Raw genomic sequence first — 14,899 nt, 5'->3', positions numbered from 1 at the left:
TCTTTCTTTCTTTCTTTCTTTCTTTCTTTCTTTCTTTCTTTCTTTCTTGTGTGGGGGGGGATTGTTTTGTTTTAAAATGCTCTTTAAAAATGTAAGGACCATTCTTAGCTTATAGGCCACAAGTGGCATGTGGGCAGTATACTGCCGGTGGACCATTGTTTGCTGTCTAGGCTATTACAACAACTTCCTAATTGGATTCTTTGTCAACCAGGATATTACCCCATCCCCTCCATTTTCCCCACTACTGCCAGAATGATGTCTCTAAAATACTACCATGTTACTTCCAGATAAAACCTTTTATGTGCTCCAGTTAGCCAAGTTTTCATATGTAAGACATTCATATACCACCTTTGGGATTTTTGCCATTTCTTCAAAACTTCTGTTATTTCCTCAATATTTTTATTGGCTTTTATTGGACTTTTTTTTCTTAAAGGAAAATTTATATTATGCTATAAGGAAAGTCAGTATTGATTGCTCTAACTAGAAAACCACTAAGCAAAAGATAATGGTAAAAAGAAATACAGAAGTGTTAAATGCCTATTTCATATGGCACCCCATTATATAGGTACCACGCTTCAACAAAACCACCGACTTACAAGGCAAAGCCTTTGTTCCTTAGCGTCTCATACAAATCTCTTCATGATCTTTTATGCTGCTCATATTAGTTGCAAGGTTGCTGAACTAAAGCAGAAGGTTGAAAGTCATTTTGTAAAAGGCTAGATGGTGGCCTTATTTTGGAAATCTGATGATACTGCCATCATCAATGTGGTTCCAAGTAAGCCTCTGGGATGTTCTCAGAAAAGGGTCTTCATGGTACATGGCCGAGGGTATCATCAGAGCAGTTGTCAAGAAGACTAGAGGAGCCAATGAAGACACAAAATCTGCCCAGAAAGCTCAGAATGCCAAGTGAGCATTCTATACATTACCTTTACTATAGCGATCAAAAAAGTCTTCAAGCCGTTTGTCTCAATTGGTCGTTTAAGTTTAATATTAGAGGACTAGCCATCACCATGTATGGTAACATTAGTGGAGTGTGCTCCAGACTTTATATTAGATGCCTAGCCTTGTACTTCCACAACACTAACCATCTTACCATTGGCCTTGGATGCCCTTCCTTTAATGTAGAGCAAACTCCTACTTTTGATTCAAGGCCCATCTTGGTAACCTAACTCTTATCCCTCTAGACATTTTTTTTTTAAATAATAACAGCTTTATTGAGATGTAATTCATGTTGATCTTTTGGTTAATTGAAATGTGTTTCAGTTTGAAGAAAACAGTGTCTCTAAGTTCATACTTAATGTCCTGCAGCTTTTATTGTTTTTAACTTCGAGTCAGGGCAGAGACGTACAGCATTTCACCAGGTATGTGCTTTGTTAAAGCAAGAAAGATTTCTTGTAGTTGTTGTAGAAAAGCCGTGAGGAATGAGGAAATATCAGAACTTATCAATAGACGAAATGATTTTTAAACACTTCTTTGCTTTATTTGTCCAGTATGAAGAAATACAGCTGAGTATCTGATGTCTAAGTCATAGAACTGGTAAATGGACGGGCTGTGTGCCAGTTACTCTTATATTACACAATGTCTTACATGCAGTAGTGGTTGCTGAGGCTTTGTTTGGCAAATGAGGGCCTTCCCAGTGGTTATTGTGGTGATGGCATCCTTGTTTTCCCTTACTGAGGTTTTATTTATTTATTTATTTTTTCTTTCTGGACCAAAAGCCGTTAAATCTTAGTTTATTTTCTGTTGAGGCAGGGATTTGACAGACATTTCAAGTCATTCAGCCTTCCAGAAGCGTTTGGTTTATTTGTTGGATGGTGACTATGGGCAACAAAATAGCAGAGTGAAAAACTGCATTTCCTGGTATGGAGTATTTCATCAGATTTATGTGATACTTGGCACCAAGATGCCTGTATGAAGTATCCAGATATCTGATTGTTTACTGCTAAATTTTATTCCCTATGGGATAAATAACCTTGTAAACTAGTTATTTGAAGTATAACTACATACATGGGGAATTATGTATCATTATGGGTTCAGTCATTTCCATTTCTGATGTTGGTAATTACCCATGAATCTCTGAAACAAGGGACAGCAGTAATCTTTGAAATATTTATGTAGCACCTACAAAGTGCTTTAATACACATGATTTATTGTATTCCTTAAAATACATATCCCATATGGGATACATGTTCTTAACTAGATTTTTACCTGAAGGCATATTTAATCACTTGCCCAAGGTAACAACGCAGGCTGTGGGTAACAAAACCTTATCTCATGCTCTGTTAAACCACAATGTGCTTTAAATACACTTAGAACTGTTTTGATCAGAAAACAACTATATAGTTTGCTGTTTTTACTGTGTGTGTGTGTGTGTGTGTGTGTGTGTGTGTGTGTGTGTTTAGTTTTTGTGCTTTCATCTCATCAATAACTTCCAACAGATTCATAATATCAAGCCACGGTTTATAGAAAAGATAAATGGGTATGTTGAGCATATGGCTCAACTAGTTCCTAAACGTGTTTAATGGAGTTGGGGCTTTGAGCCAAAAATGGCATTTTTTTTAAGTTAAGCTTCTTTAAAACCTCACCTTGCACAGCACTTTTTAAAGTGTGAAGCAAGCTAATCTGCTTAATACAGTAACAATGGAAGTGGCATTTGTTTCTCTTTCTTGGACTGATTTCTCTTGAGCCATCCACTGGTACTAAGTTGTTCACAGGTCTCAGAATTAACCTTTTTTTTTTTTTTTTTTGGAATTATTCCATAGGTAACTCACACTGCCTAGAGCTAATTTCTTAGAAGTAGCCACCTAACCAAATCTTCCTTCATTCTTAACTTTTCTTAGATCTCTCCTTTTTCTGGACTCTGAAGCTATTATTTTGACCTAGTGGAAGAAACGCAGACTGTAGAATAAGACTTGGAGGTTTAACTTGGTCTGTTCTAAGTAGGTCATTGTTAGCGCACCAGGTACATCTTTGATCTGTATTAATTCATTGTCTCATTTATAAATTCAGATCAAGATGGTCAAAAAACCCCACAAACTCCTAGCAGGCAGTGATCTCTACACAGAAATCGAAAGGAAGAATCCGGGTTTACTAGGGGAAGAAGAGGGAAGGTAGTGTACCAAAGAGGACACGCAGTATCTCTGAGAGCTCACGAGAGAGCACGGTGAACCAGAGGGACAGAAAGATACTTTGTTTGAACTATACAGCAACGGAGCTGGTAAATTTAAGGATGCCACTCTAAAGGCAAGGGCCTGACCATAAGTAAGCCATAGTAAGAGTTTACATTTTATTCTGAGATACTGGAGATTTTTGAATGTTTTGGGGGTTTTGTTTGTTTAAGGAGAGAAAAGAGCCTGTCTGGTTACATTTGTTGGGGAACAATTCTGACAGCAGCTGACCATGTGGTGCTAAAGTAAGCTCATACAATGTGTAGGCATAGCTTGGAGATTCTGCGGGTTCAGTTCCAGACCATGGCAATAAAGCAAGTATCACAGTAAAGCGAATCAAATGAATTTTTTGGTTTCCCAGTGAATGTCAAAGTTATGTTTACCCTAGAATGTAGTCTGTTAAGTGTGCAATAGCATATTAGGTCTAAAATAACAATGTACATGCCTTAACTGAAGACACTTTATGCTAAAAATGCTAATTATCATTTGAGCTTTCAGTGAGTCATAATCTCTTCGTTGGTGGGTGGTCTTGCACAGTGTTGACGGCTGCTGACTGATCAGGGTGCCGGCTGCTGAAGCTGGGGTGGCCGTGGCAGTTTCTTAGAATAAGACAACAATGAAGTTTCACACATTGATCGACTCTTCCTTTCGTGAATGATTTCTCTGTAGCACATGATGCTGTTCGATAGCATTTTATGCACGGTAGACCTTCTTTCAGAATTGGAGTCAGTCCTCTGAAACCCTGCTGCTGCTTTATCAACAAAGTGTATGTCATATTCTAGATCCTTTGTTGTCATTTCAGCAGTCTTCACAGCATCTTCGCCAGGAGCAGATTCCAACTGAAGAAACTGCTCTCTTTGTTCCACCGTAAGCAGCATCTCCATCCATTCAGCTTTTATCAGGAGATGGCAGCCGCTCAGTCCCATCTTCAGACTCTGCTTCTAATCCTAATTTTCTTGCTGTTTCCACCACATCTGCCATTAATTCTTCCACTGAAGAATCTGTTTTGGTGGAATTCTTCCACTTGAAATCCCTGAAGTCATCCATGAGGGTTGGAATCAACTTCTTCCAAACTTCTGTTTGTCTTGATATTTTGACCTCTTTCCAACGCAGGGCCTGAGCTCCAGAGCCTGAGATCAAAACCTGAGCTGAGATCAAGACTTAGACCCTTAACCGACTCGGTCAGGTGCCCCAAACCACAAATGTTTTTAATGGCTTCTAGAATGGTATCTCCTTTCCAGAAGGTTTTTGATTGACTCTGTCTAGATCCATCACAGGATCACTGTCTGGGGCAGCTATAGCCTTATGAAATGTATTTGTTAAATAAGACTTGAAGGTCACAATTATTCCTTGATCCATTGGGCTTCAGAATGGATGTTGTGTCAGCAGACATGAAAACAACATTAATCTCATTGTCTGTCTCCACCACAGCTCTTGTGTGACCAGGTTCATTGCCAGCAAACAGTAATATCTTGAATCTTTTTTTCTGAGTAGCAGGCCTCAACAGTGGGCTTAAAATATTCGGTAAAACCATGTTGTAAACAGATGTGCTGTTATTCAGCCTTCGTTTTTGCATTTGTAGAGCATAGGCAGAGTAGATTTAGCGTCATTCTTAAGTGCCCTAGGATATTCAGAATTATAAATAAGCGTTGGCTTCAACTTAGTCTCCTGCTGTGTTAGCCCCTAACAAGAGGGTCAGCCTGTCTCTTGACTGACTTCTCTCTACCTACAAAAGTCCCAGATAGCATCTCCTTCCAAGAGAAGGCTGTTGCACTTACACTGAAACTCTGCTGTTTACTGCAGCCACCTTCCAGAATGATCTTAGCTGGACCTTCTGGAGAACTTGCTGTAGCTTCTCCATCAGCACCTGCTTCACCTTGCATTTGTGTGTTACAGACATGGCTTCTTTCCTAAACCTCATGAAGTAACTTCTCTGCCAGCTTCAAAGGGAGCTCTGCAGCGTCTTTACCTCTCTCAACTGTCATAGAACTGAAGAGGGGTTGGGTCTTGCTCTAGATTAGGCTTTAGCTTAAGGGAATGTTGTGGCTGGTTTGATCATCTCTCCAGACCACTAAAACTTTCTCCATATCAGTGACAAGGCCGTTTCACTTTCCTATCATTTGTGTGTTCGCTGCAGTAGCTTCAAGAACTTTTCCCTCGCATTCACAAAGGCCTGGCTTTCAGCCTGTCCTGGCTTTCGACATGCCTTCCTCACTAGCCTTGATCACCTCTAGCTTTTGTCTTACAGTGAATGACATGTGACGCTTCCTTTCACTTGAATGCTTAGAGGCCACTGCAGGGTCGTTAATTGCCCTAATACCAATATTGTTGTGTCTCTAGGAATTGGGAGGCTGAAGGAAAGGAAGTGGTCGTAGGGATACAATGCACACATTTACTTATTAATTCACGGTCTTATGTGGATGCTGTTCTGGGCACCCCATGACAAATACAGTAGTAACATCAAAGATCACTGATCACAGGTCATCATAATAAACATAATTACGATGAAAAAGTTTGAAATATTGGGAGGAATTACCAAAATGTGAGAGACACGAAGCGGGCAAGTGCTGTAGGAGAAATGGCGCCAATAGGCTTGCTCAGCACAGGGTGGCCACAAACCTCCAATATGAGAAAACGCACTGTGTATGAAGGTGCAGTAAAGTGAAGCCCACTAAAATGAGCTGTGCCTGTGAATGTGCTTCCAAGAATGCTGATTATGTTTCTCTGTCTCTGGTCTTCATTTCATGATGCCCTCTAGTGTCTTGATCACCCCTTCCCATTCACAGTTCATTTTTCGTCTTCCCATTTTCTTGTTTTCCTCCTTGACCTAGATCTCTTGGACAGCTGTCTCAGTAGTTCTTTTTTTAGATCTCTTGCATTTTTCAAGGACAAAGCAGTTAATAAAATGTACTTGGTATACAGTGTTAGCATTTGGTATAGATCTCTTTTTTGTTGTGTTTAATATATAGTTCTATATGTTTATATCCTATAATTTTTGCTTTCTAGTTTTTGCATTCTCCACGTTTCAAACTTCAAAAACTCTTCATAAATATTCTTATTGGACACATAATATTCTGGTCAGTGGGATCATGATCTACTTACCTAATGTCCTAATGGTATTTAGCATTGTTTCCATTTTTCCTGCTGTTAGAAAGAATTGACCTAGAATTTACTAGGTTAAAGGTTAAAATATTTTAGTGTTTTGAACATTGTTGTGTTGGGAGGCCTGTAGCTGGTGTATTACATTAAGAATATGCAGATTATACCATAATGGGTATTTACCCAAAGAAAATGAAAACACTGATTTGAAAAGATAGATGCACCCTTATGTTTTTCGCAGCATTATTTACAAAGCCAGTATGGAAGCATCCCAAGTGCCCATTGATAGGTGAGTGGATAAAGAAGATGTGGTATATAAATACACATACACACACACACACACACACACACACACCCCTACATACATTCATACACACAATGGAATATTAGCCATAAAAAAGAATGACATCTTTGTGACAACATGGATGGACCTAGAAGGTATTATGCTAAGTGAAATAAGCCAGACAGAAAAAGATAAATACCATATGATCTCACTATGTGGAATCAAAAACAAAACAAAACAAAACAAAGAAACAAACAGACTTTTAAATACGGAAAACCAACTGGTGGTTGCCAAAGGGGAGGTGCATTAGGAGATGAGCAAAATAGATGAAGGAGAATAAGAGGTATAAACTTCCCGTTATGAAAATAAATGAGTCATGGAGATGAAAAGGAAATAGGAAATACAGTTAATAATACTGTAGTAACACTGTATGGTGACTGCACTTATGGGGAGCATTGAGTAATGTATAGAATTGTTGAATCACTGTGTTGTATACTTCAAACTAACATAACATTGTGTTGTAAAAAGAGGAGGGATTTAAGGGAAAAAAAGGACTCTGGATTATGACCTGCACAAACCACACACGTGGTGCTGGCAGGTAGCTCCCTAAGCACCTGAGCTTCCATTTTGGGGAAGTGAGAACCCTGGGGTGGTTTTGATTTGATTTGTTTTGGCACACTCACACGAAGGAAGTAAGGTCAAAAGATGTATTACTTAGGGATCCCGGAAGTGTTCAGGGGGCTGGGTGCAATGAGCTGGAGGAAGGCATGCTTCCGTCCACGCTTACCGGCAAGCAGGAAGCAGCACAGGGTAACAAGCGCCTGTTACTTAGAAGGTGGTTGGGACGACAGTCAGTAACTTTTCACGGGCCCAACTCTGAGTAGTTATTTAACAATGTGCACCAGGAAAAGCAAAGCAGGAACTGGTGGTGGAAATCCTAAGCTCGGGTCCTTACCCGGAGGGCCAGACTCTGCGTCTGGGGGGTGTGCGGGGTTGTCCTCCTGCCAGACGCCTAGGCAGCAGCTCAGAGTAGCTGTTCCCTCCTCACGGCTGCCAGTTGCCGTTCAAAGAAGTGGTGCCAACATGTGAATGTGGTTATTTCGTGATGGCTTCCCCAGCCTTCATTTCTGTTTCTTAACGATTGCTTGCTGAATTAATGATGAAAATGGTATCCCATTTTGTTTTCATTTTCAGTCATTACGTGGTAGTCCCTAGGTCCATATACTTTTCAGTCAGGATACTTCCTGTCTTTTAAGTGTTCTGCTTATGTCCTTTGCCCATTTACCCATTGGGAATCTAAATATTTTTCTTATCAATTTTGTAAGCTTTTGATGAACAATCTCCTTTATGGTATTCTCTTTGAATATTTTTATTCAGCTCATTACTTCCACATAAAGAAACTTGGGAGTTTTATATAGACAAATCCATTGATAATTTCTTTGTGATTTTTTTCCCCTTTCCTAATTAAAAAAAGGTCTCCCAGAGATTTATAAATATGTTTAAATTCTTCTGCTGGTTTTAAGACTTCCTTTTTTTTTTTTTTTTTTTTTTTAATGTTCTCATTTTTAGTTTGCTGTGTAGGTGTATCATGTGAAGTGAGTGTTGAAGTAGGCTGTTTTCCAGTTTCCCCAGTATTCTTAATACTGAGTCTTACCCTTGCCCTTTGATTTGTGATTTTTTTTTCCTTCTAAAGTGAACAATGTTTGGGAATTTCCTATGCGGTAGGCCCTGTTCTAAGCATGTTACATGAATTATCTCATTTTGCCCTCACTCCTCTCAACAACCCTGTGAGGAAATGGAAGTCCTTAGAACTCTTCTGTGCACAGTACTCTGACTGTGCTTGCATATCTATGCTGTGGCTGTCTGCCTTTCTATTTTTATGTCCCTACTATTTTGTCTTAGAAGGGTTCTCCTCCAGAGAAAGTGTAAGATACCTCTACTGTGTCTTCCTTTTTTCTGTTCTTGCCTATTTATTTTTCCAGGTGACTTGAAGTGTTTTATGTCATGTCTCAAAAAGAATCTCATTGGAATATATTTGTCAGAGTTGGTTTAATCCACGAATTATACCGGAAATAATCTCATTTTTGCGATACCACTCAAGGTGTGTCTCGTGTACTTAGCCTTGATTCCAGGTGCTGAATAAATGTCTGTTGAGTGAAAGAATAAATGAATGGAGAGATCTTTGTGTATCGTCTTCATCAAGTTTCAGCTAATACCTCGCATTAATGCTGTTTTAGCTTTTCCCCCATTCGGTCCTGCACATTTCATGTGAATGTTATTTCAGGCATTGTATATTTGCTTTGTTGTTGCTGCAATGAACGGTATCTTTCTTCTGTAATTTTCTAACTATTTGTTGCCAACATACAAGAAAATCCTTCATGTTTCCATATGCTTTTTGTTATTTAAGGTTATTCTTTTGAAGGCATTCCTGAGGAATCCTTTGGATAGACCATTATTTCAGTTTATTAATAGTAATAATTTTGTTGCCTATTTCCATATAATTGTATCTGTTATTCCTGTTCTGGAATGTCCCAAATAATGTTGAGAAGATTGATGACAAAATAGGCATCGTTGTTCTGATTCTGATTTTAATAGAAATATAACTTGTCACTTTTAACTGTGATGCTGGCTGGTAGTTTGCCATGCATGCTCTCATTCTTTGTCTAGTTCTTAAAACGCATTGCATAAGGAATAATGTTAAAAAAGATTTGAGGTTGACTTTCATTTGACATCTTTGGTGTTGGTTAAAGGAATTTGCTGCTGCTTCAGAGCATTGTTATGGAAGGTTATTGAATAGCACATACTTGTGATCTTTTAATTTAGCCACAGAAGACATCTTCTTCTGCTGTGATAGTGAATGTTTCTCTGACTTTCTTCTGCATCCCTATTCCACTCATACATCTGAACCTGAACTCTGGAGGGTGGAAAAGCAGCGACTGAAGCCAGCACACCCTTTCATTCTGTTGCTGTTAAGGTGTGGAGCTTGGGTATTCCTACCTGCATTTCTCAAAAGCATTGGGCTTGGGCATATCCATAATAATAATAACCCTAACAACAGCAGCAGCAACATTACTGCATATAGAATGGGGGGGGGGAGGGGAGGGAGCACGACAGTATGATAAGGCTGTCTGTGTTTTTCCTCAAGAAAAACACTATGAATAAGTTCTGCTAGTCCATTTTAGACAGGAGGAAACCTTGACCCTGAGCAGTGGTAACATGGCCGGGATTGTACAGCTGAGAAGTGACAGAAGCAGGATTTAGGCCTAGAACTTTAGACACATGCTTCCCTGCTGTTTTATCCCTTATTGCATTTACTTTGTATTTGTGCTCTTATTAGGATCCTCTTGACTGGTGAGAAACAAAAGTTACTTATAAAATAGAATTAAGCCCAAGGGGTGGATGAATGGATGGATATATATCTAATGAGCTCGAGAGGACTAATGTATTTTGAAATGTTTATGGAGCCAGTAATACAGGAGTTCTTGTCTTAGTGGCAAATAATGAGTCCTCCTCCATTAAAAATGATAAGAACACAATTTCCTTAGAAGGAAGTTTATCTAATTACTTTAAGACTAGGTAATACTTCTTTCTAAGGATTTGAAGTCTGTGTAGTTGACTTGTAAATTTACTCCGTTTTTTCCTTTGCGTTTTGCAGACAAGTCAGGAAGATTGGTGTAATCCATAGATGTTACTAATGCTGTAATCCATAATTTCACCTTCTTGTCACTTGTCCCTGTAGCATTTCTAAGACAGCATTGTATTTTTGGCACCCTCAGAGTGAAAGACATCTAAGAAACCTACTTGTTGAGAAGCTCACTCTATGTGTTTCAGAAACCTGACATAAGTGTTTGGTAGAGGAGGGTGTGTAAGTGACTAGTCTTTTTTTTTTTTTTTTTTAATGTTTATTTATTTTTGAGAGAGACAGAGACAGAATGCAAGTGGGTTAGGGGCAGAGAGAGAGGCAGACACAGAATCGGAAGCAGGCTCCAAGCTCTGAGCTGTCAGCACGGAGCCTGACGCAGGGCTCGAGAACTCACGAGCCATGAGATCATGACCTGAGCCGAAGTCAGACACTCAACCGACTGAGCCACCCAGGTGCCCTGTAAGTGAGTAGTCTTTACCATCGCTGGCAAAGCGACTAGGTCAGTGATGAGGAGGAGTGGAAGCAGCTTGCCCATTTAGAAAGGTAATGAATTTTAAAATCATTTAGGGGACTTTTTCAAATAACCCCCTTTCTTCATGGTGAGATTCCCTGCCATGGTGAGTTGGGTTTGCTGGGGCAGGGGAATGTTTAAGAGCCACTGTACTAGTCAGCCTAGGAGAGAAATGGCCTTATTGAAGCTTAACAGTAGTTTTCCCATAAGCCCGGGCCTTTAAAACCAAAAGAGTACGTTAGAGGGTTATTCCTTTTCTGTCTCTCCAAATAGAAAGGTTCCCAAACCTGGAAAGAAGTCTTGTCTTATTTTAAAATTTCCTAGGAAGGAGCATCAGAGTTTCTTTCTGGACTCTTCCAACTCTAGGAATTGCTTGAAATAGAGCCTTCCTTATGTCTCACAATTTAAATCCCTCATTTGTGGCCTATTTCAGCTATGCTGTCTTGCATTTTAATCTAGCCTTGTTTCAGGGCTTCTTTTTCTGACTCGTGGCTATTACTTTTGTTCGTCTCTAATTCATAAGGTGGCTTTCTTTTTTGTATTTGTAGAAAATTCGCCATTTTCTTCTAGCTGTGCCCAGTGCAGTTTGATTTGGAGTGTGAACATCGGTCTTAGGCCCAGCCCTAGTCCTATATTGTGTGTTGTATTGGGTTCATCACCCAGTTGTGGCACCAGATGAATCCCGTCTTTTCTTCCCTTTCTCCTTGCCTGTTTCTTCCTTATAGTGCCCATGTTTGTTAGACCCCCAGGATTTTATCCTGAATCTATCCTTATTTTTAATTGAGGTAAATCAGATTCTGACATCCGACGTACAAAAGGTAAATTTCCCTCTCCTATACGTAGAAGACTTTTAATTTTGTAAATGTGTAAATTTTTCATTAGTAAATGGTCTGTTAAATATGCGCTAAAACTGTCCCTTTACATATCTGTAAAGCCAAACTTTTTATGATATTTTTAATACTTTTCTTAAATGCAAAAAACAAAGCCGTCAAACTTTCCTTATTAAAATGCAAAGCCTAGTGTCTTCTAGCTTTTTGAAGAGCTTTTGTCCATTATATAATCTGTAAAGTAGCCAAGAGTTCCTCAGAAGCAGGACATCATTTAGATTTGAAACAATTATGGCTTGTGTGTAAAATAATGATGTGGCATAACCATTCACGGGGTAGCAACCACAGTTATACTTCAGTGGCAAAATCCTTGGATGCCTCCAACATTTCTTTCATTTACCCTACAGACTTTACCAGAGTACCCTAGGACAAAAATGGTTCGGTCATTTCAATTATACTGAAAAGATTAAGTTGGTCTGACTAGAAAGCCAAATGACACAATTATGAGCATAGACCTTTTATTTTTTTTTTCCCAGATGTTTGACAGTGTAAACATACATAAAATACATATTAAAGTTTAGATGCTTTACGTTTTGTGCAATAAATCGAAGCCTCAAAAAGAAAACATTTCATTAAAAAGAAAGAAACTCATTAGTGTTACTGAAGACAGTAAAATAGCAGCAAGTACCGAGACATTGTGCACTTCTTTTCTTTAAGACAAGTTACTTCATTTACATCGGAGTCAGAAAGGTGAGACTGGCTTTCTCGAATACTTATGTAGCTTGAATCACTGGTTAGATAGGGGCATATTTTCCCAACTATACATCAGGGGGGAGCTCTTTCATTGGCTTCAAACGCTGCGGCCCCTCAGCCAGCCAGCATGACCACAGCATTGAGCATCAAGAGAAGTGAAGCGTTTACTTTCCAAGCGCTTGCCACAGAAGGTAAGCGAGTCTTTCCATTTGTGGTTGTCTCTTCCCTTCGGAAGTTAAGGGTTGTGCTTTGTTGAGGCATTTCAGAGAAATTACTTGGCATGCCACTAGTAATACTTAGGGTCATGGGTGTTGGGGATGATTTTGTGGAGCTAGTGAGGCTTGTGTTTGTAACGATTCCATCTTGGAGGTGAATAGTTAGAGTTGCAGCTGCTGCTTCATGTGAATTGATGGTTTCTAAGGATGTATCTTCTGGGTAGGGCACAAAAGCCTTGTCGGTGCTAGCAAAGGTGGTGTCTTTGCTTAGAGTGGCACCAAACGTTGTTTCCTTTGTTCGGTATTGTTTGGGGGTTTTGGTCACTTTGGACTGAGTTACCATACTCAGAGAGTTAATGGTGTCCACTGTCTGCATCCCACTGAGAGTGAACAAGCTTGAGGTAAATCCAGAAGGTGTGGGATATATGCTATGTTCCTTCAAAGATGATATTTGGCTAGAACAGGGAGTCCCTATCACATGGGCTTTTGTTTCCATCATCCACTTCAATAAGTAAGTGATGTTTTGTTTGTGGTCACATGACCACCTGTTATTGTGAAGGGTTATCTCCTGCAACTGAAAGAGTTGGTCAAAAGCTTGATCTGGAATGAATGTGAACTTATTATTGTGCAGGTAAAGATGTGTGAGATTTGTCAGGTTTATTAATGTTCCTGGAAGGATTTGTGTCAAGGAATTGTTAGACAGGTCCACGATATGTAGTTTGGAGGGCATGTTGGTTGGAACTGTCCACAGTTTGTTACTACTGAGGTTGAGAACCTCAAGACTTCTCAGTGTATTTTTAATGAGAACAACCTTTTCCAGCATATTCTTAGAAACATCCAGATATCTAAGGTTCCACTGATAAGCAGTATCAGATTTGTCAAGCAGTTTAATGTTGTTGTTAGCAGCAGACATGTTCCAGAGGGACCGAGGTAACTGAGCAGGCAGGCTTTCGAGCCTGTTGTTTGAAATATCCAGGGTCCTCAGATTGGTGTATTGGGTTAACTGGTTATGAAGATCGGTAAAATGGTTATAAGACAGATTTAAATGGATAATATTCTCTTGCAGTCCAGATGGTAATGTAGTCAAGTTTCTGCCTGAACAGTCCACATGCCTGTGCCTCTCTGTGCATATACATTGGAGAGGACAAATGCATAAAATACCAGGTGTCAGAAACAGAAGGATGAACAAGCTGGGAGACATTTTCAATATCTGATATTCCATCAAAGCCTGGAAACAAACAGATACACCCTTCTTTTAATATGCAAACACAATTAGGCATCTGCATGGGTCAGTTAGCATTAGGCAAAATTTTCAATAAACCTCGTTGTTGTTGAGTCCTTTTATAATTGTTCCAGTGATTAAACTAACAAAGCTCCCCTTCATTTATAGTCCAAATGCTTAATCCTTCAATTGGGGCTATGTGGTAGAGAGGGACTCTCTCCCCCTACTTGCTCCTGTATTTTTCTCCCTTCTTTTTTCCCTTCTTTTACCAGTCTTTCTTATTTATCTTCCCAGAGCCTTAAAATTACAAAATGGCATTCTCTGCAAATAGAGAGTCAGAATCTTAAGCTGTTACTCTTTTTGAGAATCTCCCTTCTTACTCAGATAGGAAAAAATGGCTGTCGTGCCTGGGTTTTTTTTTTGTTTTTTTTGTTTTTTTTTTTAAATCTCTGCAGTAATGTAATAGTCAATATTGTGTATAGAGTAAGATTTGATTTAGATATTAAGACAATACTTTGAAATTCATCTTTGTCTCTTTGGGATAAATATGTCCTAGCAAAACATTTCAAGGCACTTGAAAAATTCAGACCAATACCGTAATTTAAACCTCTCATTTTATAGTGATTTTTTTATGTATGTTTCAGTGCCGATTCTAAAAGAAAGCAACGTGTATATTTACAAAGTGAATGAATATTAAAAAGAAACCCCTCCACTGACACTGCAGCAAATTTCTGGTGCATGCACTTGCTTGCTACTGAATATATATTCAATCCTCACGTTGACTTTTTCTTTAAAAAAAGGAAAAAAATTCCCAAGTCAGTCTTTTACTGATCTAAATAACAGCTTACCATAGTGTCGTCTTCAGCAGCAGTATCTCATTTTCTCCGGGAAACTTAAGCTTTAAAGGTCGCCTTGCTCTGGAGAGTGGGAGCCGCTTCTGGCTGTGGGCTGTGCTTGCCCGCTCAGCTGCGTTGTGCGGCTGTGAGCCCGAGCTCTGCAGCCACCTGATCAGTCCACAGAGGACTGCAGCGCTGTCATTGGTGCTGACTCAAATTTAGTGCAAGAGGTGCACACGCAACAAAATGGGCCCCCCAAGTTTGTTTTTTTTTTTTTTTAATTTACAGCATGGAGCATGCCCATCTACCTCCCAGTTTGCCAGAGGATGTGGTGCCTCGTGCC

At 39.4% G+C, this 14,899-nt stretch overlaps 2 protein-coding genes across 3 annotated transcripts in view; one reads left to right on the top strand and one right to left on the bottom strand.

Moving 5' to 3' along the window:
- Window positions 1-14,899, top strand: part of NF1 (neurofibromin 1) — a 248,161-nt gene that overhangs the window by 163,467 nt on the left and 69,795 nt on the right. The window lies entirely within an intron of this gene.
- On the bottom strand, window positions 12,063-14,750 carry OMG (oligodendrocyte myelin glycoprotein). Its single transcript, XM_049637889.1, has 2 exons — window positions 14,569-14,750; window positions 12,063-13,726 (listed from the first exon to the last, which is right to left on the bottom strand). The coding sequence occupies exons 1-2, from the start codon at window positions 14,569-14,571 to the stop codon at window positions 12,398-12,400; spliced, it is 1,332 nt and encodes a 443-aa protein (XP_049493846.1). The 5' UTR covers window positions 14,572-14,750; the 3' UTR covers window positions 12,063-12,397.

This window comes from Panthera uncia, chromosome E1 (genome assembly GCF_023721935.1).
Source record: "Panthera uncia isolate 11264 chromosome E1, Puncia_PCG_1.0, whole genome shotgun sequence".
NCBI classification, from domain to species: domain Eukaryota; kingdom Metazoa; phylum Chordata; class Mammalia; order Carnivora; family Felidae; genus Panthera; species Panthera uncia.
Note: the sequence above shows the minus strand (reverse complement) of the source record. Positions and strands in the feature narration are given on the sequence as shown.